Source organism: Pseudorca crassidens, chromosome 6 (assembly GCF_039906515.1).
Source record: "Pseudorca crassidens isolate mPseCra1 chromosome 6, mPseCra1.hap1, whole genome shotgun sequence".
NCBI classification, from domain to species: Eukaryota; Metazoa; Chordata; class Mammalia; order Artiodactyla; family Delphinidae; genus Pseudorca; species Pseudorca crassidens.
In genome coordinates, this window is record NC_090301.1 from 69768112 (window position 1) to 69792737 (window position 24626).

Consider the following 24626-nt stretch of genomic DNA (forward strand, 5'->3'; position numbering starts at 1 on the left):
ACAGAATACACTTTCTTCTCAAGTGCACATTCTTGAGGAACATTCTCCAGGATAGATCACATCTTGGGTCACAAACTATGCCTAGGTAAACTGAAATTGTATCAAGCATCTTTTCTGACCACAATGCTATGAGACTAGATATCAATTACAGAAAAAAAAAAAAACTGTAAAAACTACAAACACATGAAGGCTAACCAACACACTACTAAATAACCAAGAGATCACTAAAAAAAAATCAAAGAGGAAATCAAAAAATACCTAGAAACAAATGACAATGAAAACACGTAGACCCAAACCTAAGGGATGCAGCAAAAGCAGTTCAAAGAGGGAAGTTTATAGCAATACAATCCTACCTCAGGAAATAAGAAAAATCTCAAATAAACAGCATAACCTTACACCTAAAACAATTAGAGAAAGAAGAACAGCAACAAAAAACACCCCAAAGTTAGCAGAAGGAAAGAAATCCTAAAGGTCAGATGAGAAATAAATGAAAATGAAATGAAGGAAAAAATAGCAAATATCAAAAAAACTAAAAGTTGGTTCTTTTAGAAGATAAACAAAATTGATAAACCATTGGCCAGACACATCAGGAAAAAAGGGAGAAGACTCAAATCAACAGAATTAGAAAAGAAAAAGGAGAAGCAACAACTGATACCAAAGAAATACAAAGGATCATGAGAGACTACTACAAGCAACTATATGACAATAAAATGGACAACCTGGAAGAAATGGACAAATTCTTAGAAAAGTACAACCTTCCAAGACGAACCAGGAAGAAACAGAAAATATGAACAGACCAATCAGAAGCACTGAAATTGAAGCTCTGATTTAAAATCTTCCAACAAACAAAAGTGCAGGGCCAGATGGCTTCACAGGCGAATTTTAACAGGAATTTAGAGAAGAACTAACACCTATCCTTCTCAAACTCTTCCAAAATATAGCAGAGGGAGGAACACTCCCAAACTCATTCTATGTGGCCACCATCACCCTGATACCAAAACCAGACAAAGATGTCACAAAAAAGAAAATTACAGGCCAACGTCACTGATGAACATAGATGCAAAAGTCCTGAACAAAATACTAGCAAATGAATCCAACAGTATATTAAAAGGACCATACACCATGATCAAGTGGGGTTTACCCCAGGAATGCAAGGATTCTTCAATATATGCAAATCCATCAATGTGATACACCATATTAACAAATTGAAGGATAAAAACCATATGATAATCTCAATAGACACAGAAAAAGTTTTTGACAAAACTTAACACGTATTTATGAAAAAAACTCTCAAGAAAGTGGGCATGGAGGAACCTACCTCAACATAATAAAGGCCATATATGACAAACGCACAGCCAACATCATGCTGAATGGTAAAACACTGAAAGCATTTCCTCTAAGATCAGGAACAAGACAAGGTTGCCCATTCTCACCACTATTACTCAACACAGTTTTCGAAGTTTTCACCACGGCAATCAGCAAAGAAAAAAGAAATAAAAAGAATCCACATCGGAAAAGAAGAAGTAAAACTATCACTGTTCGCAGATAACATGGTACTTACTATATGTAGAAAATCCTAAAGATGTCACCAGAAAACTACTAGAGCTAATCAATGAATTTGGTAAAGTAGCAGGATATAAAAAGAATGCACAGAAATCTCTTGCTTTCCTATACACTAACAACAAAAGATCAGAAAGAGAAATTAAGGAAACACTCCCATTTACCATTGCAACAAAAAGAAAAAATACCCAGGAATAAACCTGCCTAAGGAGGCAAAAGACCTGTATGCAGAAAACTATAAGACACTGATGAAAGAAATTAAAGATTATACAAACAGATGGAGAGATATACCATGTTCTTTGATTGGAAGAATCAACACTGTGAAAATGATGATGCTCCCCAAAGCAATCTACAGATTCAATGCAATCCCTATCAAATTACCAATGGCATTTTCCACAGAACTAGGACAAAAAATTTTACAATCTGTATGGAAACAAAAAAGACTCCAAATAGCCAAAGCAATCTTGAGAAAGAAAAATGGAGCTGGAGGTATCAGGCTCCCTGACTTCAGACTATACTACAAAGCTACAATAATCAAGACAGTATGGTACGGGCACAAAAATAGAAATATAGATCAATGGAACAGGATAGAAAGCCCAGAAGTAAACCCATGCACATATGATCACCTTATCTTTGATAAAGGAGGCAACAATATACAGTGGAGAAAAGACAGCTTCTTCAATAAGTGGTGCTGAGAAAACTGGACAGCTACATGTAAAAGAATGAAATTAGAACACTTCCTAACACCATACAAACAAAAATAAACTCAGTATGGATTAAAGAACACTTCCTAACACCATACAAAACAAAAATAAACTCAATATGGGTTAAAGACCTAAATGTAAGGCCAGACACTATAAAACTCTTAGAGGAAAACATTGGCAGAACACTCTATGACATAAATCACAGCAAGATCCTTTTTAACCCACCTGCTAAAGTAATGGAAATAAAAACAAAACTAAATAAATGGGACCTAATGAAACTTAAAGGCTTTTGCCCAGCAAAGGAAACCATAAACAAGATGAAAAGACAACACCCAGAATGGGAGAAAATATTTGCAAATGAAGCAACTGACAAAGGATTAATCTCCAAAATATACAAGCAGCTCATGCAGCTCACTATCAAAAAATCAAACAACCCAATCCAAAAACGTGTGGAAGACCTAAATAGACATTTCTCCAAAGAAGGCATACAGATGGCCAACAAACACATGAAAAGATGCTCAACAATGTTAATCATCAGAGAAATACAAATCAAAACCACACTGAGGTATCACCTCACACTGGTCAGAATGGCCATCATCAAAAAAATCTAGAAACAGGGCTTCCCTGGTGGCGCAGTGGTTGAGAGTCCGCCTGCCGATGCAGGGGACACGGGTTCGTGCTCCGGTCTGGGAAGATCCCACATGCCGTGGAGCGGCTAGGCCCGTGAGCCATGGCCGTTGAGCCTGTGCGTCCAGAGCCTGTGCTCCGCAACGGGAGAGACCACAACAGTGAGAGGTCAGCGTACCACAAAAAAAAAATAATTATAAAAATCTAGAAACAATAAATGCTGGAGAGGGTGTGAAAAAAAGGGAACCCTCTTGCACTGTTGATGGGAATGTAAATTGATACAGCCACTATGGAGAACAGTATGGAGGTTCCTTAAAAAACTAAAAATAGAACTACCATATGACCTAGCAATACCACTACTCAGTCATATACCCTGAGAAAACCATAATTCAAAAAAATACATTTACCACAATATTCATTGCAGCACTATTTTCAATAGCCAGAACATGGAAACAAACTAAATGTCCATCGACAGATGAATGGATAAAGAAGATGTGGCACATGTATACAATGGAATATTACTCAGCCATAAAAGGGAACGAAATTATTTGTAGTGAGGTGGATGAACCTTGAGTCTGTCATACAGAGTGAAGTAATTCAGAAAGAGGAAAACAAATACCGTATGCTAACGCATATATATGGAATCTAGAAAAATGGTACTGATGAACCTAGTGGTAGGGCAGGAATAAAGATGACAATGTTGAGAACAGACTTGAGGACACAGGGCAGGAAGTGGAGGCTGAGATGTAGTGAGAGAGTAGCATTGACATATATACACTACCAAATGTAAAATAGATAGTGGGAAGCTGCTGCATAGCACAGGGAGATCAGCCTGGTGTTTGTGACGCCATAGAGGGGTGGGATAGGGAGGGGAGGGTGGGAGGGAGGCTCAAGAGGGAGGGGATGTGGGGATATATGTATGCATATAGCTGATTCATTTTGTTGTACAGCAGAAATGAACACAACATTATAAAGCAATTATACTCCAATAAAGATGCATAAAAAAATAGCCAGTATGCACATTATCTCCATGTATGTTTTTACACTTTTACCACATATGTAAATATCCATGAAAACATGGTGTATTATTTTGCAAGTTTGAAAATACTGTGTAAAAGTTGTAACACAATTAAAAAAAAAGAAATATATTTGATTCATCTCCTCCTCTACTTAGTATCTAAAAGAAACAGCCAAAACTAATTTATAGCTAGTCTTATACTATAAACAGCTCTCATTTATTAAATTCATGCTATCAATAGGCACTAAGATAAGAGGAAGCAGAGTGGTGCCTAAGGAAATCTCTAAAACCAGACCTCCAGGGTTCATATCCAGTTATGGTACTTACTACTTACTTAGCCATGTGACTTTGTGCAAGTTCTTTGTGCCTCATATGCAAAATAGGGATTGTAAATAAAAATAATTATATATGTAAAATTCATTAATTATTGAATCATATGGTATTTGTCTTTCTGTCTGACTTATTTCACTTAGCATAATGCCCTCAAGTTCCACCCATGTTGTTGCAAATGGCAAGAGTTCATTTCATTCTTTTTTTATGGTTGAATAATATTCCACTGCCTATACAATACATACACCACATTTTCTTTATCTGTTCATCTGTCAATGAACACTTAGATTGTTTCCATATCTTGGCTATTGTAAATAACACTGCAATGAACATTAGGATGGAGATATATATAGATAGATAGATAGATAGATCTCTATATATTTATCTATTTATCTATTTGTCTATTCTTTTTATATCTATATATATTTATCTATTTATCTATCTATCTATTTATCTATTCTTTTTGAGTTAGTGCTTTTGTTTTCTTTGGATAAATACCCAGAAGTGTAATTGCTGGATCATTTGGTAGTTCTCTTTTTGAGGAGTCTCAATAGTGGCTGCCCCAATTTACATTCCCACCAACAGCGCATAGGGGTTCCCTTTTCTCCACACCCTCTCAAACACTTGTCATTTCTTGGCTTTTTGATAACAGCCATTCTAACAGGTGTGAGGTGATGTCTCATTGTGGTTTTCATTTGCATTTCCCTGATAATTAATGAGCATCTTTTTATGTACCTGTTGGCTGTCCACATATTTTCTTTGGAAAAAATGTCTATTCAGGTGCTCTGCCCATTTTTTAATAGGATTGTCTTTTTGCTATTGAGTTGTATGAGTTCTTTACATATTTTAGATATTAACCCCTTATCAGATATATGATATGCAAGTATTTTCTCCCATTCAGTAGGTTGCCTCTTCATTTTGTTGATGGTTTCCTTTGCTATGAAGCAGCCTTTTAATTTGATGTAGTTCCACTTGTTTATGTTTGCTTTTGTTACCTTTGTTTTTGATATCAAATCCAAAAAAACATTGGCCTCTTTTTTTTTTTTTCTCGGTACGCGGGCCTCTCACCGTTGTGGCCTCTCCCGTTGCGGAGCACAGGCTCCGGACGTTTCCCCTCTCCAGTCTACTGCTAGAGTAGAGGTGGGATATTTGTCTAGTTGACCGAAGTAAAGGAGAAAGATGATCCGGAAATGTGACTGAATTTTAATTCAATACTTTTTACTTTAGTAGCTTGATTCTCTCTTCGAGAGGTATCTGGTGCCTTTCAGGATGCTTCAGTATAAATTGTGTTGGTTCTCAGCTTTTGCCAATGCTAGTTTACAATTCTGTTTTCTCAGTTAGCCAAGTCACTTGACATTTTCCTTCTGCTTTTTTGCTCACAAAATTTTGTCACTGTTTTTTTTCCTCTCCCATTTTCCCCACCCTAATTTAGTTTTGGTATAGAGAAAAGGTTAGAAATACCATTAATTGTCTCTTTAATAGGATTTTGGGAGAAAGGAAATGTGGCTGGGTGTATTCTACCTGGTAGTTATACCTAAAGTCTCCTGATTTTCCTTCATCTTTGCTAGATTTTCAGAAAATATCTACCAGGGTAATATTTTCTTCTTGCTATTATTCTACTGTTAATATTTACTCTGCTATTATTATAGTTCATTGTAACTATTACCACATTTTCTAATCTCCAGTTCACAGCAAACAACCTTTGAATGAGCTTCAGAAACGTTTTTGCTGCTTTAAAACATAATTCAGTATTCTTAAATTTATATAACATAATCCATTCTTTGAGTTAATATTTACTAATAATTTAACATGTGCCAGAATCTGTACTAGCAGTGGGAATACCGAATTATAAGACACACTTGCCTTCTAGAATTTTACGTTCTATGGGAGAAGACATACAAGTAGGTGTTTTTTCAAATGCTATACATGGTAAATGTTATACCAGAAGTAGGCTTAGCATTCTAAGGGATATATAAATGACCACCTAATCCCAGTAACTGATGCTTAAACTGGGTCTTAAAGGAAAAACAGGATTATCAAGGTGAATAAGAAGAGCATTCCAGGCAAATGATGGCATAGCTTGTACAAAAGCATGATGATATCAACGACTTCAAAGAATATAGATTCCCACTCTTTATAATTTAACAGTTTATTTTCTTTAGACATCTCAAATGATTACAACATCCTGGTGAGGAAAGCATTAACACTATTACTTTTGCATTAACATACATTAAAAGCATTAACATACTTTTTTGTATGAGGAAACTGAGATACATTCAAGCTTTACAGTAAGCCAATAGCAGAGATAGAGCTAGAACTAAAATTCTAGTTTTCTGATTGCCAGCTAAATGGTCAATCATTGGATAATTTTAACTCTACATTCTGAAACTGTTAGTCCCTTAGCTGTCTGATTTTTCTCAATGTTGCATACAATTGCAATAATAATAATAAGCAATATTGTAAGCCTTACAACCTGCCAGGTACAGTGTAAGAATTTTACATACTGTTACTCATTAAAAATCTTCAAAACGGTTGAATATTCTGAGACTTAAAGAGGCTAAGAAACTTTCCCAGGAACCCTTAGCTACTAAGAGGCAGAGGCAGGGTTTGAAGGCAGGTCAATACTCTTTTTTATTTTTAATATTTATTTATTTATTTATATTTGGCTGCACTGGGTCTTCATTGCTGCACGGGGGCTTTCTCTAGTTGGGGCGAGCGGGGGCTGCTCTTCTTTGTGGTGCGTGGGCTTCTCATTGTCGTGGCTTCTCTTGTTGCCGAGCACGGGCTCTAGGTGCACGGGCTTCAGTAGTTGTGGCACACAAGCTCAGTAGTGGTGGCTTGCGGGCTCTAGAGCACGGGCTCAGTAGTTGTGGCTCACGGGCTTAGTTGCTCTGCGGCATGTGGGATCTTCCCGGACCAGGGATCGAACCCGTGTTCCCTGCACTGGCAAGCGATTCTTAACCACTGTGTCACCAGGGAGGTCCCGGCAGGTCAATACTCTTAATCAATATGCTACACTGCAACGATATTATATTAGTTAAGTATAAAATCTAAAATTCCTTAATTTAACTTTTAAACACTTCAAAGTCTGGTCCAATCCTGCTTATACACCTCAGCTACTATGAATTCCTAACGGTGTCCAAAGTGACCTAGGCCATATGTTTCCATGAACATTTCATACTCATTACCCATTTTGATATTCAACAAAAATTTATTAAGTAGTTACAGTGTGCCAGGAACAATATTAGTGCTGGCTTGAAAAAAGTAAAAGACACTAACTTTGCCTTTAAGCAGTTCACAGTCAAGATAGGAAAATCAATGACTTCAGTACAGCATGTATTGTGCTTCATTTCGGGTAAATACTAGGATCCAGAAGAAGATATAGAAAAAACACCTAATTCACTCTGAAGAGATGAGGGGATGTTTCAAAAGGAGGTAATGCTTAATCTAAATAAATCTTGAGATATAAGAGAGAGTCAGCCAGGCAAAAACAAGAGAAATGAGGGACCAAAGGCATTATAGGCAAAGAGAACAGCATTTTAAAAGATTTGAGAGAGGCTGTCTCTCTCTAACTAGTAGAATTTAGACTAAGTTTAACTAAAAATGGCTAAGTTTAAATGTCACTTCCTCATTCCTCAAAAAATTAAAAATAGAGCTACCATATGATCTAGCAGTACCGCTTCTGGGTAAGTATTTGAAGGAAATAAAATAACTATCTCAAAGAGATGTCTGCACTCCCATGTTCATTGCCATATTATTGACGATATCCAAAATATGGAAACAACCTAAGTGTACTTCAATAGATGAATGAATAAAATAAATGTAGTGGAATATTATTTAGCCATGAGAAAGAAGGAAATCCTGCCATTTGCAACAACATGGATGGACCTTGAGGACCTTATGCTAAGTGAAATAAGTCACACAGGGAAAGATAAATATTGTATGTTCTCAATTATCTGAACTCTGAAAATTATCATGAAGGTAATGGGGAGCCTTAGCATGAGTTTAAGTAGGCAAATGCCTGTTCTTGATTTCCATTTTAGAAAGAATACTCTGGTAGCTGGGGAGTGAATAGGTTGCTTTGGAGATGAGCCATGGGAAGAAAAAAGAAATACCAATGAAGAAATGACTACAGTAGTCCAGGTGAGAAATGAACGTGAACTTACATTGAGATCAAGACAATGGGGAATGGAAAGAAAAGGTAAATTGTGGACTACTTGGAAGAAAGAGTCTGCATAACTTAGTGAGTAATTGGACCTATGGTTGGATTAAAAAGTTGAAAATTATTACTAGGTCATCATGCTAGGAAAGACAAAGAGGTTTTGAAGATAAAATAATGTTTTGCTTGGGGCATACCAGGTTTGAGATATTGATGAGACAAATGAGCAGAGATGCAGCCTGGAACACTAGATAGAGGTTAAGATGTAGATTTGCAATTCACCACCATGTAAAGCAGCATTTCTCAATTTTGGCAGCCCATCAGATTCACTTGGAAAGCTTTTTGTAAATATAGAAGCCTGGGCTAAAAATCCATAGGCTTTTTTTAGTACTTCTGAAATAAGCCTGGGGCATCAATGTTTTTAAAAATTTGATTTTGATGCATAATTACCATTAAGAATCACTGATGGGTAATTTAAGTCATGAGCATAGATTAGATTTATGGTTTTCAAACAGCACATTGCACCAATTAGGGAAGATTTAGAAGCAATTATCAGAAAGATTGTGACAATAATAACAACAACTATTATTTATTACCTATGGTAGAAACTGTGTTAAAGACTTTATACATGTTATTTGTAGTGGAAGAGAAATCAAAAAGAATGTGTCAGATGAAAGTCAACACGCCTCTTACATGAAGTCTTCCACAGCACGTTCAGTTTATCTTGATGTCTCTCATCTCAATCTGGTATTTAGAATATACTAACTTATACAAGGCTATCTAGTATCTAATTTGAATGTATATAACCTTAAGCAGTATAACACAGTGGTTAAGAGCAAAGAGCTGTACAGCTAGACCTCCTGGTTTAAACCCCATATCATCCTATCCTTTGCTGGCAATTTTGATCTTAGGCAAGTTGTTTAGTTTCTTTTTAGCATACTGTATATGATTAAAGTATAATGTGTGTGTATGTATACATACATATGTACTACATATGTAGTACAAATTTACCTAGTCCAGTGGGGAGTAATTATAATAACTAATATTTGTTAAGATAGTCACTGTTTGAAGCAATTTACTTACATTAATTCATTAATTCAATTGATTTTCATTACAAGCCTAGAGATTAGCATATTAGTACCCTCATTTTACAGATGACTATATTGAGAAAGAGAGGTGAGGTAATATTACTGAAATAAATACTGTCTGTAAGTGGAGGATATGGGGTCTAAGGAAGCAAATCCAGCTCTATTAACTTGAGCTCTTAACTACTGTGCTCTACTGCCTCCCTCCATACTACACAATAGACTCAGTAAATTATTATGAGTTTGAATAAAATTTGAAAGAAAGGAATGGCTAGAAATAGATGGTATCCATTTATATGCAGCACATTTTGCAATGTACTTCATTGAAACTAGGTTCTGTTGCCTTTTATAAAGAGAAGTTTGATAAAAGAATATTCAATTACCTTTTTAACTTACTTATATTCCTGTATTATCATTTTTAAAAAAGGATTGGGATAAGGAAAGGATCATTTCAGTAAATGTCTTTTATCTGTTTTCTAAGGTAAAAAGTGTTTAAAAGTTTTAAAGCAACCCAAAGCCCAATGTTCTCCAAAGTTTCTCCCAGAAATGGATCTATGATTTTAAAGTAAGTGTTGAAAACTTATTGGGCCCCTACCATATGTATGGTTATTTCCCAGGCAATGTGAAGTCACAGGATTAATAAAAACAACTTCACAAGAACTTCTAGAAAAATGGGTTTTTCAAATAATGCAGACTTCTACAGAAAGAAACAGTACTCTCAATTATATGGATCTGCTATTGCTCTAAATAAAGGGCCAGAAGAGCAATTCTGTCTGGTTTCAGTTTTACTCACACTTGTGGAATTCCATTAGTTTATTTCTGACATACTTTATATGGATGATGTACTAAATGAGAGGATTCAATTCCAATTTTTTCACAATTTCCATGCACAAATATCATCCTCCTGATAACAAAAGTCACATCCCAGATGTCACACCTAAAGGAAATCTGCTCTTGGATGTTACCGAGCTTTTTTACTAACCTCACACAATGCTGACTAAATTCTGGTGTGTGGAGTAGAAGATTTAAAGGTGATATTAAAGGTATTAGCAATGACAGTTTACTTTATCATTGCTATATTAACAAAGAGCAAAGCTTAAATAGCCCTTTAACTTCCATGGTTATAAATAGCAATTTCTCCTTCCAATTTTTCCTAAGACAAAGTCCTTATTATCCAAATATTCACCATAGTGACATGCATATTCATTGTATTAAAATGATCCCTCTGGATTGTCCTTGGTCTAGGAAATGTCAAAAATAAAGCCAAAGCTAAATCTGATTACCTACCAATAAAATAGAGTTTACATCAGGGACAAGCAGGAGGTCTCTTAGGATCTGAAATGTAGGACTTTTGAGTGGTTGTGGATAGACTGAGAAATGCTCTCACGTGCAACTTTTATAGAGAATTTTATTAAAATCCTTAATTTTCTTCTACCCCCTACCTTGTCTACTAACTACTAAATCTACTCAGGAATTTAATTTTCATTTTCAAAGTCTCAAGAGAGTTAGAGCTCTGAAAATGACTGCAAAATATAGGTACTGTTCTTTTGTTTTTTATTTTATTTTCTCCCAAGAATAAGTAGTTCAGCACAGAAATGTTCTCAGTTTAGTAATCATAATCTAACACTCAAGATTCTGCATTATCTGGTCCCAACAAATCTTTCCTGTGATAGTTTGAATTACCCCAACAGGTTATAAGCCAAAATGAACTATTCTGTACTACTCAAACATATTATTTGCTTTCTGTCTCCCAACTTTTACTCATGTTGTTTCCTCTGCCCAAAATGACCTTTTCCCTATCTTGGCCACTCTTCAAGGTCTAACTCAGATGCTACCTTACCATACTTCCCCAACTCCCCATCTAGCTTCTCTTCTTCTCTCCCTGCTCAGCTTGAAATATTCTGCCCACTGAACTCAGAGCAGAATAATTTATGCTTCATTCATATCTCTTTTGAATCTCTGTGGCACTCACTGCTTTCCACATTCCGTTATAGTTACTTGTATTTAGTGCTTACAATTCTCTACCTATGAATTCCTGAAGGCAGGGACCCATTGGTCTTTATATCCTTGCCCAGTACTGTGCTTACTGGAACACTGTAGGGTTTTGTATGTTTGGGTTTTTGTTTGTTTTAACAAATTGCATTGTGCTGAGATTTGATTGACTGTGTGCCAATTTGGGGAAATAGCCGCACATTGAGAAAATTGCTCAAGAGAAGAGAACTAAAATGCAAAAACGTCACAAAATGTAACACTTAAGATTATTTAAGATTTAGATTTCATCCAAATATCAAATTACACACGTACTTAGGAGCTTGGCAATTTTTAAGCAAATTGATGTTTTTACATTAAATAACACCAGCACTTCAAAACAGTATACTCTATTAAATAGGAACTTGAATTGTCTTATTCATATATAGCATTGTATTTATAGCATATTTCATTTTAGTCTTTCATCTAGAATAAAAATTTTCATTAACAAATAAAATTACTAGGGACTTTCCTGGTGGCACAGTGGTTACGAATCCGCCTGCCAATGCAGGGGACACGGATTTGAGCCCTGGTCCAGGAAGATCCCACATGCCACGGAGCAACTAAGCCCGTGTGCCACAACTACTGAGCCTGCGCTCTAGAGCCCGTGCTCCGCAACAAGAGAAGCCACCGCAATGAGAAGCCCGCGCAGTGCAACGAAGAGTAGCCCCTGCTCACGGCAACTAGAAAAAGCCCGCGTGCAGCAATGAAGACCCAACACAGCCATAAATAAATAAATAAATAATAATTTTTTAAATTACTAAAACAAGCTGAGTATAATTTTCAGTGAAGTTTCTGTCAAAGACATTTTTTATGATTTAAAAAATAACTCAGATCATTAAACCTAAGCTATATAACTTGTTTATTATTTTATTTAAACCTTGATTTTACTCCTTAATTTTAATCTCCAACTGTTACTAAAGAAGACCTGACATTGCCGTTAAGTTTTCCCAAAGACCCAGTAATTTTCCTCTAATGAAGTAGTTGGTAAAATATAGGGAAGCAAAGGATCTATACACATAGGATCTTAACAGAAGTTTAAATCAGGCTAGTAAGCAGGTGCAAAAAACTTTAAACAAAATTTTTCATCAAGTCACAATTCTTATAGTCAGTCAATGTTAGAATTTAGTCAGATGTAGCATGTTTTTCTTGTTTGCATTTTTATAACCATCTTTATTTCAGTGTACCACGTGTTTTTGACTGAATTTCTTACTTGATAAGAAGAGTGAAGAAGAGAGATCAAAATTAGATTCATGACGACCATTACCAATAGCCCATCCTAGCTCTAAGAGTGTACATAATAATGTCTGCCAATAAATAATGGTGGCAGTAATGTGCTTACTCTTAGAGGTACTTTATATACATTAACTTGCTTGATCTTCACAACTCTTTGAGGTAGGCACCATTACTATCCCTATATCACATCTGAGGAAACTGACACCCAGAAAGGTTCAATAACTTGCCCATGATCATACAGCTGGTAAGCGGTGTAGCTAAGATTTGAACCTAGTGAACACGGAAGTCTGGATGCTTAACTACCATACTATACAAACCAGAAGAATTTGTAAATCAATTTTCTATTGCTCTAATCCAAGAAAACAGGCACTACTGAGCAGCATGCGCCAGTCTAGGATTCTAGGGAAACAAGGTTTCTGCATCTGCTCTACCCACCTCCCTGCTACTTTCAGCCAGCACACTGATACGAAAGAGAAGAGAGTAGCGCTTGGATGTCTAACAGCCAGCTGGTTAAGGTCTACTTCCCTACTAGCTCCTCCCAGTCTTCTTCCTCAGAGCCTAAGGTGAATCCTATCCTCCCCAGTTTATTCAAAGTACTCCATAAATGACCAACCTAGCATTAAACACTCCAAGCTCGTTACTCCTTATTTCCAAAGTTTACTCCCTACTAAATCAAAACGCCCTTCCATAATACATAATGACCTACGCCTAGCCTAGAATTATACTAGATTGGTCACATCCCTGTTTTGAGCTGATTCTTGGGGTCCCTGCTTCTGCCTCCTGCCAATGGGTTAGATCTCCCTTCACTCTCAAATTGAAAACTATGGCTTATAAAACTTACAATGTTATTTTATTTATTCACAGTTTATAATGCCCTAATAAAAATAATTTAATGTGTTATAAAAGAAGTTAATGCAGTTATCAAAATTACAAAATGCTTGATTATACAGTTCGACCCAATCTTTTATTTCTCTAATATCAAGAGATTTACATGAGGAAAAAAAGAATTATACGTAACTCATCCTAAGATTCACCAATTTATAAATTAAATTAAAACTGACTGTAGCATACCACTTTTGAAAAGTCAATTCAAACTGTGAACATAGCTCATTATGTACATTTTCTCATAATCTTGAAAGCAGGAAACAACTCTTTCTTTTCTGTATTCTCCTCACACCAAATACAGTATTGTGCAAATGATCATATTTCACAATTACTCAAATTACTCAAATAGTTGTTTACAGACAGCTTACCTTCAGAAACCTTTACAATATATAATGAAACGCATGTATAAAATGGTACAGATAGAGGCAACCATTGCAAAAAGAAGATGACCAATTGTTACTGAGCAGATGTACAATCAATTTCACCATTCAAAAGGTCAAGATCACCTTGCTGTACAGGAAAAAGGTTGACATTACATTAAATGTCTGTGACACTTTAATCAATCTTAACTTTTTAATGTTATATATTTTGACATAGCAACAGGGAGAAATTTTTCTCCACGTTGTAAAAGAAATAACTCTAAGACAGTAATTTTTTTCACCTTACAGAATTATTGAGATATCCTCATTTAAGTGCCACTGAAGAAGGTAACTAAGAATTTTTATGGTTTGGTTCTCTTGAAAGGTCACAAATACAGTGAAAAATCTAGCAGAATGTTGTGAAACCAATACCTAGAGGAATCCCAAAGCAATGCCAAGAAACAGAATGTACTCATAGTGACTAATACATGCAAATACTGGAAATAAATTCTAACAGATTAAACAGGTTTTGTAGCAACTAAAAGGTATATTCAAATCATTCCAAAATTAATCAAGCTTAAGAATATGGCAGTCTTCCCTGCTAATAAGAATCTAAGCTGACTAAGTAGCCTGAATAACATATAAATTATAGCCAATATCAGTAGGTATAATTTTTAGTGTGCTTTTAATTAAAAAGGAGAAACTGACCCCTTAACTGAATCAAATCACTGTTTCAGACTTCCACTTCAGTCTTTTGATAAATATATTCATATTTAATACATCACTTTACCCTGATGAGCCATTAACTTCTAATCAAGCTATGGAATCACGAAGACAAAACTATCTTTCTGCTGAGAAATGCTGCAACATTTTCTCTCTTTTTGCTCGTTTAATATGGAATGCCTTGTCAAGAATCTGCCAAGTCCCCTAATACGGAGGCAGAAATATTATAACATAAAAAAATACAATAAATTTCCTTCAAAATCTGAATGTCAAACAGAGGCGCAGTTTCTTACCCAAGCATGTAATTCTGAGGACATGCTATAACAAACAAAACTAAACGTGATAGGGAAAAATGGTTTAAAATAAATAGCAGAGTTTCAGCATAAAATAGATATATAAATCCAAATTCTTTGCTGTGATGATTTTTTACTCTTTGTAGTTAACATGTTTAATGTAGTCAAGTCTTTTCATTGTGAAAATGAAAGTAAACAAATGTAGAATATCTCTGGGTCAAAAACATTAAACAGGCTTATATGTCACCAGATTTCTGTGTAAAAAAACAAACCAAAACAAAAAACAGATTTATCATCTACTTTAATCTATAAGCAATACCTTAGAAGATCTCTACATTAAGAGGATAAAGAGCATAATTATTTCAATAGATCTGAGAAATGATTAAAAGTAATGCCTTCTAAAACAGTTTAGATACTGAAATACAAATTTCAGGAAAACAGCTCAGATGCTGATAAACATGATTCTGCTCATCACACTTGGGTTGCTGTGTGGTTGCACAGTACAATGGTAGCAACATCTATTTCTATGCTTAAGTAATCCCAGATAAAAAATTTTAATATGTCACTATATACAAGCAGCTGGCTATGGTGTATCCTTATAAGTTTGAACAATTTATGCTATTTTCATCATTTGAAATAAAAGATGCAATTTGACTGTATTCAGGTTTAATCTGGAAAAATCTGTAGAGCCCAAAACCTTGCCCTTAGTCACATACAAAGAATCTATTTCCTTACCTCCCACTTCCCCATAAAAAGATACGGTAAACACAAACTTAAACACACACACATTTCTAAAATTCATAATGTTTAATTGGTGTCTAGTACTATAAATATTACTTGTTCAAATATCCTAAGGAAAATCTAATAATAAACAATTACATTGATTAATATGTTGTAAATGACTAAGAGCTAGAAAAAGCAATAACTCTACAATCTAATGGTATAATCATAATTCATGACGTCATACCTGATGACTTAGAGATTGAAAAGGCTCACAGGTTCCAGACTGCATAACCTTTCTATTTCCAGAGACCCCTAAAGATTGCATTTCCTGTCTTACAAAAGATAATCACAGCCATCTCTATGTCTCAGCATCTTCAAGGCTAGTGAAGAAAACATCAAACAGCAGATCTGCCCATCAGTATCTGTTTAAGTCATCATGAAGATATCAGATCTCATATGCTATTTATCATCTCCCCTTTGCAGTTACAAACACTGCGTATTAAGGGAGGATGACACAGTTGTATTTGCTGAAGCTGCTAATGCTGTCTGAAAACAGTAAGCTTACTGCTTAGAGCAATTCTGCATCATCCAAACAGAGAATGAACCACGTCTTTCAGATTTCCCACTTCTGATAATATAAAGATTTCACATGTCAAGGGAAGTTTGATTTTTTTTGTCATTCCTTTAAAAATAAGCAACATTCTATTTAATTGTCTAATGTATCTGTTGCAAATGCCATGTTAAAATGTTAGTTCATAATTATTAGGCAGTTTTCTCCATATATAACTAAGCTTTAATGATTTAACAAGCAAAATTATACTCTGAAAAAGGACTCTTCCCTCCAAACCATGTGTATCGTCACTCATCCAACCCATCAAAATTGGAAGTCCCTAAAAATGATGAGTTTTTATTCTGGCAATCTTTGATAATTGTGTATAACAGTAGATAGATAAATAGGTAAATGCATATTCACTTTTTTAATTCTCATGAACTTCATTTATATTTCATATTCTTCAGAACAACATGCTTCAAATCAAAATAGCTTTTACACTATTATAAAAGGTATAATATCTCCTACAGAGTTTAATATGTAAAAGACAACATGCTATTATCAAATTCCAAAACTGCATGGTTAAATCTAAATCTAGGAATTAAACCTACATTATTGGCATTTTTATTGTGATTTTTCATTGCATCTTATTTGTGTTCATCAGCGTTCTTGTAATGCTTTCTTTTCCACAAAAGAGTAGAAGCAAGGAATTTAAAGATTAATAATCTGATAATAGAAAACCAATATCCTCTAAAATTATAAATGTAAATACTTTCTCTTTACCATGTGATAAAAGATTATGTTTTAGAAATAAAACAAAAAGTATAATATATTTAATTGAATGCAAAATTGGGACACCAAGTACAATATATTACCCTAAAACACTCTTCACATTATGTATAGCCTGAATTAATGGATATTTTCTTTATATACCTATGAATGCTTTATTTATATACCTGTGATATAAACTAAATGAAATTTAATGATAGCTAAAGTGCTATACAGAAAATGTTTCAGGTAAGTGTAGACTAATTACAAACCAGTATAAATTTCCACTCACAACATTTGATGAGCATATGAGCATAATTTGTATTATCATGGAGACTAGTCAAAATGGGTCTTAAAAATTGGGCTTCTTTAAGAGGCTGAGGGGTAGGGGCATAAGGGAGATGTTGGTCAAAAGTACAAACTTCCAGTTATAAGATGAGTAAGTTCTAGAGATCTAAACAGGATAGTGATTATAGTTAATAATATTGTATTATATACTTAAAAGTTACACGATGGTGGTAATTATTTTGCAATATATAAGTGTATCAAATTAACATGTTGTACACCTTAAACTTACACAATGTTATATGTCAATTATATCTCAATAAATCTAGGGAAAATTATTATACCTTAAATATATCCAATTTTTATTTGTAGAAAGAAATTAGTCTTCTTTAGTAGCCTGATCCACATTACGCTCTTAGAGAAATTATTGCCTCTAACTGCACATGTTCAAAGGGTTTGGTATTTTGGCTGTATGTATACAATGACAGACCTGAATGGAAAATCATATGTAGGCAAATATGATTTATATATGCAATATTTACTCTCTTTTTGTAAACAAAATAGGTACTCATTCTTTAAGAGCTATCTTAACATCTATCTCCCTTTCTATATTTATTTCTTCATGTAGAAAATATTAAACATCTTCTATGTGTCAGATACTGTGCTAGAAAATCTGTGACAACATAAGATATGCCATCACAAAAGCAGATAATTAAACAAGTATGTTTTGCTATGACAGAAAATTAAGAGGTGATATAAGAGTGATAGCAGGGCATCTGACCCTAATCTAGGGATCAGAAAAGATCTTCCTAAGGAAGTACTGTTAAAACTGAGAAGATCCTGAGGAGATCATATTCAACTAATGCTAAATACAGCATGGTTCGACCATAAAGTTTAAGTAGGACACAGGGAAGAGACAAGGCTAAAAGGGTAAGCCAAGGTCTAATCACAGGACTCTTCGGAAGCCATTTTAAGAGTATGGACTTAATCTTCAGGGGAATGGTAATCTATCAACACAATCATTCTTGTAGTTTAAGATTATTCTGGCTATGGTAGAGAATCAATGAAGTAAAATAAAACTGGAGAGAGACAAGTTATATAATTTGGGGTAGGAGATAATGATGGCCTGAACAAAAGTGGTGGCAGTAGGAATGAAGGGAAATGGATAGACACCAGATATACTTTTTAGTTAGAAGGAATGGGATTTGGGGACTAAATGTAAGAAATGAGGTAAAGAGAAATGTCAGGGTCAATGTTTATTCATAACCTCCTAAATTATTATAGATTTCATTTTGACGAATCAATATACTTTCATCACATGCTCCGTTGCATTGTCATTAATCCATTTCACGTGTATATGTTTAGTTTTTATAAAATAGCCAGAAAATTGTGAGAAGGAAGACCCATCTGACATTCATTCTTTGTCCTCTTATAATGTGCTTAACTTTGAGCAAAGTCATTATAAATGAATAAATGAGAAATAAACTAAAAATTGTACTTTTCTTTCATATATTGTGTCATAACATTGATATAAACTTTGTTTACATCAGTTACCGGACATTATTAATTAATATATACAATCTAGTTTTCTTCAGTGTTTTCTTGCCAACACATTTAATTGATCTTTGCAATAAGAATATGAAAATGAAAACCAGAATACAAAGAAGCTCTTAATCTCTCTACCATTTAGTTGATAAAATCAACTTAAACCAAAAAAAAATTCATTTATAATTCATTAATCAAGTAATGGATTAACATATGTTAAATATAACAATTAGGGCTTCCCTGGTGGTGCAGTGGTTGAGAGTCTGCCTGCAGATGCAGGGGACACAGGTTCGTGCCCCGGTCCGGGAAGATCCCACCTGCCTCAGAGTGGCTAGGCCTGTGAGCCATGGCCGCTGAGCCTGAGCGTCCGGAGCCTGTGCTCCATGACGGGAGAGGCCACAACAGTGAGAGGCCCGCGTACCGCAAAAAAAAAAAAAAATATATATATATATATATATATATATATATATATATATATATATATAACAATTAATAGTAATTTAACCTGGGCTAACCAGTTAAAACTAATAGACACCTATTTTTTAGAAAACTATTGCTCTATGAAAATAAATATTTATTCATACAGTATGCTTATACATAGCAATGTTATTAAGGTACTCTCATAAGAGGAAGGCACAATGCCTCTACATTTTCCCTAACAAGTCTATCTAACAAAGGTCTGATTAAAAGCAATGAAGAACAACCAGAATACAGCAAAAGAACCCCTTGGTTTGAATGAGGAAATAACTAAAAGGGTCAAATAAATTTAAAAACTTTGTCTATTCAATTATTTGCTGAACATCAGACCATCCTGAATAATAAAGGATCAGCATCTTAAAAACAGTAAGAGCTTTATAATAATTATCACATATTTAGCTCTTACTTTTTATGTCTCAGGGACTATGCAATCCAATGTCCTCATTTTACAGATGAGGTAACTGAAATTTAGAGAAGTTAAATGATTTATCTAAGACCAGCTAGTAGCAGAGCCAAGGCCAGAATTCATAATTCTTGTCTCCTAGTTTCAAGGTTTTCCCCAATATAAATCACTATGTCACTGAGTGAAGTAAGTCAGACAGAGAAAGACAATTATATGATATCACCTACAAGTGGAATCTAAAAAAAGGGTACTCACAGAGAACTCTACTCAGTGCTTTGTGGTGACCTAATTGGGAAAGAAACCTAAAAAATAGTGGATATATGTATACATATAACTGATTCACTTTGCTGCACAGCAGAAACTAACACAACATTGTAAAGCAACTATACTCCAATAAAAAAAATAAATAAATGAATTTAAAAAGGGTACAAATGAACTTATCTACAAAACAGAAATAGAGTTACAGATGTAGAAAACAAACTTATGGTTACCAGGGGGTAAGGTGGGGGGTGGGGAAGAGATAAATTGGGATATTGGGATTGACATATACACACTACTATGTATAAAATATATATAACTAATAAGGACCTACTGTATAGCACAGGAAACTCTACTCAGTACCCTGTAATGGCCTATATGGCAAAGGAATCTACAAAAGGATGGATATATGTATCACTGATTCACTTTTCTGTACACCTGAAACTAACACAATATTGTAAATCAACTATACTCCAAAAAACTTTTTTAATGAAAAATTAATAAATCACTATGTCTTTTAATTGTCTTTGTAATAATATATTTTTTCTTCAGTAATTAAATAACTTTCATTTTAACAGTTTCATGTGTTTGTTAGATTGAAAAACATAGTAAATATTTCTGAAAAATATCCATAAGAATCAAAAGTTGTTTATTAAAGTTTTTATCATAAAGCATTCTTTTTTCATATTTATTTAAAGATAACTTATATCACATGGCCAGGTCCCATAGCCGGTCTGGAGACAAGCCTTGCCCGCAAGCCTTGCTGCAGAAGTAGCCACAGCACCTGCACAACAAAGAATTTCCAAACAAGAATTTCTACCAGCAAGGTTATCATTCAGAATTGAAGGAGACACCAAGAATTTTCCCGATAACCAAAAGCTAAAGGAGTTCATCAGCACTAAACCAGCTCTATAAGAAATGGTAAAAAAGACTTCTTTAAGCTGAAAAGAAATGGCATTACATTAATTAATAATAAGAGAACATATAAAAGTAAAAATCCCACTGGAAAAAGTAAATATATAATAAAGGTGGTGGATGAGTCAAGTATAAAGCAAGTATGAAGGTTAAAAGGCAAAAGTATTAAAATTAACTAAAATTACAATAATTAGTCAAAGGATGCATTAAAAAAAGATGTAAAATGTGTCATCAAGAGTATAAAATATTGGGCTTCCTGGTGGCACAGTGGTTGAGAGTCTGCCTGCTGATGCAGGGGACACAGGTTCATGCCCCGGTCCAGGAAGATCCTACGTGCCACAGAGCGGCTGGGCCCGTGAGCCATGGCCGCTGAGCCTGCGCGTCTGGAGCCTGTGCTCTGCAATGGGAGAGGCCACAACAGTGAGAGGCCCATGTACCGCAAAAAAAAAAAAATGTATAAAATATTGAGTGGAGGAGTAAGTAAAAAGGTAAAGCTTTGGAATGTGTTCAAATTTAAGTTACTACCAACTTAAAAGAGGTCACTATTTACATAAGATGTTATATGTGAACCTCCCAGTAACCAAAGAAAAGCCTATAGTAAATACACAAAAGAAATTGTAAAAGGAATCTAAACATAGCACTAAAGAAAACGACCAAAACACAAGGGACAAGAAAAAGAGAAGTAGGAAACAGAGAGGAACTACAAAACAGCCAGAAAGCAAATAACAAAATGGCAATAAGTACATACCTATTAATAATTACTTTAAGTGTAAATAGATTAAATTCATCAATCAAACTTCACCACATAGAGTGGCTGAATAGATAAAAAAACAAAATTCACCTATATACTGCCTACAAGAGACTCACTTCAGAAGAAAGGACAGAGACTGAAAGTGAAGGAATGGAAAAAGATATTTCATGCAAATGGAAATGAAAAGAAAGCTGAAGTAGCTATCCTCATATCAGACAAAATACACTTTAAAACAGAAAAATAAAAGACAAGAAAAGCATTACATAATGATAAAGGGTCAATCCAGCAAGAAGATATAACACTTATAAGTATATATGCACCCAATGGAGGAGCACCAAGATATATAAAGCAAATATTAGCAGACTTTAAGGGAGAAATTTAAAGCAATACAATAATAATAGGGAATTCTAACATCTTACTTACATCAATAGATAGGTCATCTGGGTAGAAAATCAATAAGGAAATATTGGACTTAAATAACACATTAGACCAAACAGACTTAATAGACTTTCTATCCAAAAGCAGCACAAAACACATTCTTCTCAAGTGCACATGAATTATTCTCCAGGATAGATCACATATTAGGTCACAAAATAAGTCTCAATAAATTCAAGAAGACTGAAATCATATCAAGCATCTTCTCTGACCACAATGGTATGAAACTAGAAATCAATCATAAAGAAAAAAATGGGAAAACCCACAAAAACATGGAGATTAAATTACATAGAGATTAGATTACATCCCACTGAACAACCACTGGGTCATCAAAGAAATCAAAGGAGAAATCAAAAAATACCTACAGACAAATGAAAACGGAAATATGACATACCAAAATCTATGGGATGCAGCAAAAGTGGTTCTAAGAGGGAAGTTCATAGCAATATAGGCCTTCCTCAAAAAAACAAGAAAAATCCCCAATAAACAATCTAAGTACATCTAAGGGAAATAGAAAAACAACAAATGAAGCCCAAAATTAGTAGAAAGGAGGAAATAATAAAGATAAGAGGAGAGGTCTGCTTCTATTTTTGTTATATTCACTAGTTTGTTGTATATTTTAGTTTCCACATATAAGTGATATCACACAGTATTTGTCCTTCTCTGTCTGACTTGTTTCACTTAGCATAATGCCTTCCAAGTCTATCCATGGTGCTACAAATGGCAAAATTTCATTCTTTTTCATGGCTGAGCAGTATTCCATTGTGCATATATACATCTTCTTTATCCATTCATCTGCTGATGGACACTTACGTTGCTTCCATGTCTTGCCTATTATAAATAACGTGGAGATTGGGGAAGATGGCGGAAGAGTAAGATGCGGAGATCACCTTCCTCCCCACAGATACACCAGAAATACATCTACACGTGGAACAACTCCTACAGAACACCTACTGAATGCAGGCAGAAGACCTCAGACCTCCCAAAAGGCAAGAAAGTCCCCAGGTACCTGGGTTAGGGCAAAAGAATAAACAGAGACAAAAGAATAGGGCCAGGACCTGCACCAGTAGGAGGGAATTGTGAAGGAGGAAAGGTTTCCACACACTAGGAAGCCCCTTTGCAGACGGAGACTGTGGGTGGCGGAGGTGGAAAGCTTCGGAGCCGCGGAGGAGAGCACAGCAACAGGCATGCGGAGGGCAAAGCAGGGAGATTCCCGCACAGAGGATCGGTGCCAACCAGCACTAACCAGCCCGAGAGGCTTGTCTGCTCACCCGCCGGGGAGGGCGGGGCTGGGAGCTGAGGCTCGGGCTTCCGTCGGAGCACAGGGAGAGGACTGGGGTTGGCGGTGTGAACACAGCCTGCAGGGGTTTAGTGCACCACGGCTAGCTGGGAGGGAGTCCGGGGAAAAGTCTGGATGTGCCGAAGAGGCAAGAGACTTTTTCTTGCCTCTTTGTTTCCTGGTGAGCGAGGAGAGGGATTAAGAGCGCTGCTTAAAGGAGCTCCAGAGACAGGCGCAAGCCACGGCTAAAAGCGCAGACCCCAGAGACAGGCATGAGACGCCAAGGCTGCTGCTGCCGCCACCAAGAAGCCTGTGTGCGAGCACAGGTCACTATCCACACCCCCCTTCCGGGGATCCTGTGCAGCCCGCCACTGCCAGGGTCCCGGGATCCAGGGACAACTTCCCCGGGAGAACGCACAGCGCGCCTCAGGCTGGTGCAGCCTCACACCAGCCTCTGCCACCGCAGGCTAGCCCTGCACTCTGTACTCCTCCCTCCCCATGGCCTGAGTGAGCCAGAGTCCCCGAAGCAGCTGCTCCTTTAACCCCGTCCTGTATGAGCGAAGAACAGACGCCCTCCGGCGACCTACACGCAGAGGCGGAGTCAAATCCAAAGCTGAAACCCGGGAGCTGTGAGAACAAAGAAGAGAAAGGGAAATCCCTCCCAGCAGCCTCAGATGCAGTGGATTAAAGTTCCACAATCAACTTGATGTACCCTGCATCTGTGGAATACATGAATAGACAACGAATCATCCCGATTAAGGAGGTGGACTTTGAGAGCAAGATTTATGATTTTTTTCCCCCTTTTCCTCTTTTTGTGAGTGTGTATGTGTATGCTTCTGTGTGAGATTTTGTCTGTGTAGCTTTGCTTCCACCATTTGTCCTAGGGTTCTATCCGTCCATTTTTTTTTTCTTTTTCTTTTAAAAAAATTTTTTTCTTAATAATTATTTTTTATTTTAATTATTTTATTTTATCTTTATTTTATTTTATCTTCTTCCTTTCTTTCTTTCCTTCCTTCTTCCCTCCCTCCCTCCCTCCCTCCATCCCTCCCTCCCTCCATCCCTCCCTCCCTCGCTTCTTCCTTCCTTCCTTCCTTCCTTCCTTCCTTCCTTCCTTCCTTCCTTCCTTTCTTTCTTCTTTTTCTCCCTTTTATTCTGAGCCCTGTGGATGAAAGGCTCTTGGTGCTGCAGCCAGGAGTCAGTGCTGTGCCTCTGAGGTGGGAGAGCCAACTT

General features: G+C 35.8%; 1 protein-coding gene across 9 annotated transcripts in view; it reads right to left on the reverse strand.

The window, feature by feature from the left end:
* Window positions 1-24626, reverse strand: part of SLC4A10 (solute carrier family 4 member 10) — a 312233-nt gene that overhangs the window by 208557 nt on the left and 79050 nt on the right. For 5 of the 9 annotated variants that reach the window (XM_067741739.1, XM_067741738.1, XM_067741733.1 and 2 more), the window contains exon 1: window positions 15975-16280. The exons of 1 other annotated variant lie outside the window; for it this stretch is intronic. In XM_067741739.1, coding sequence (XP_067597840.1) covers window positions 15975-16055 — 81 coding nt within the window. In that variant the 5' untranslated portion in view covers window positions 16056-16280. Of the gene's footprint in view, window positions 1-15974; window positions 16284-24626 lie in introns of those variants that run through there. 3 more of the 9 variants (XM_067741734.1, XM_067741740.1, XM_067741741.1) reach the window with 2 other exon arrangements.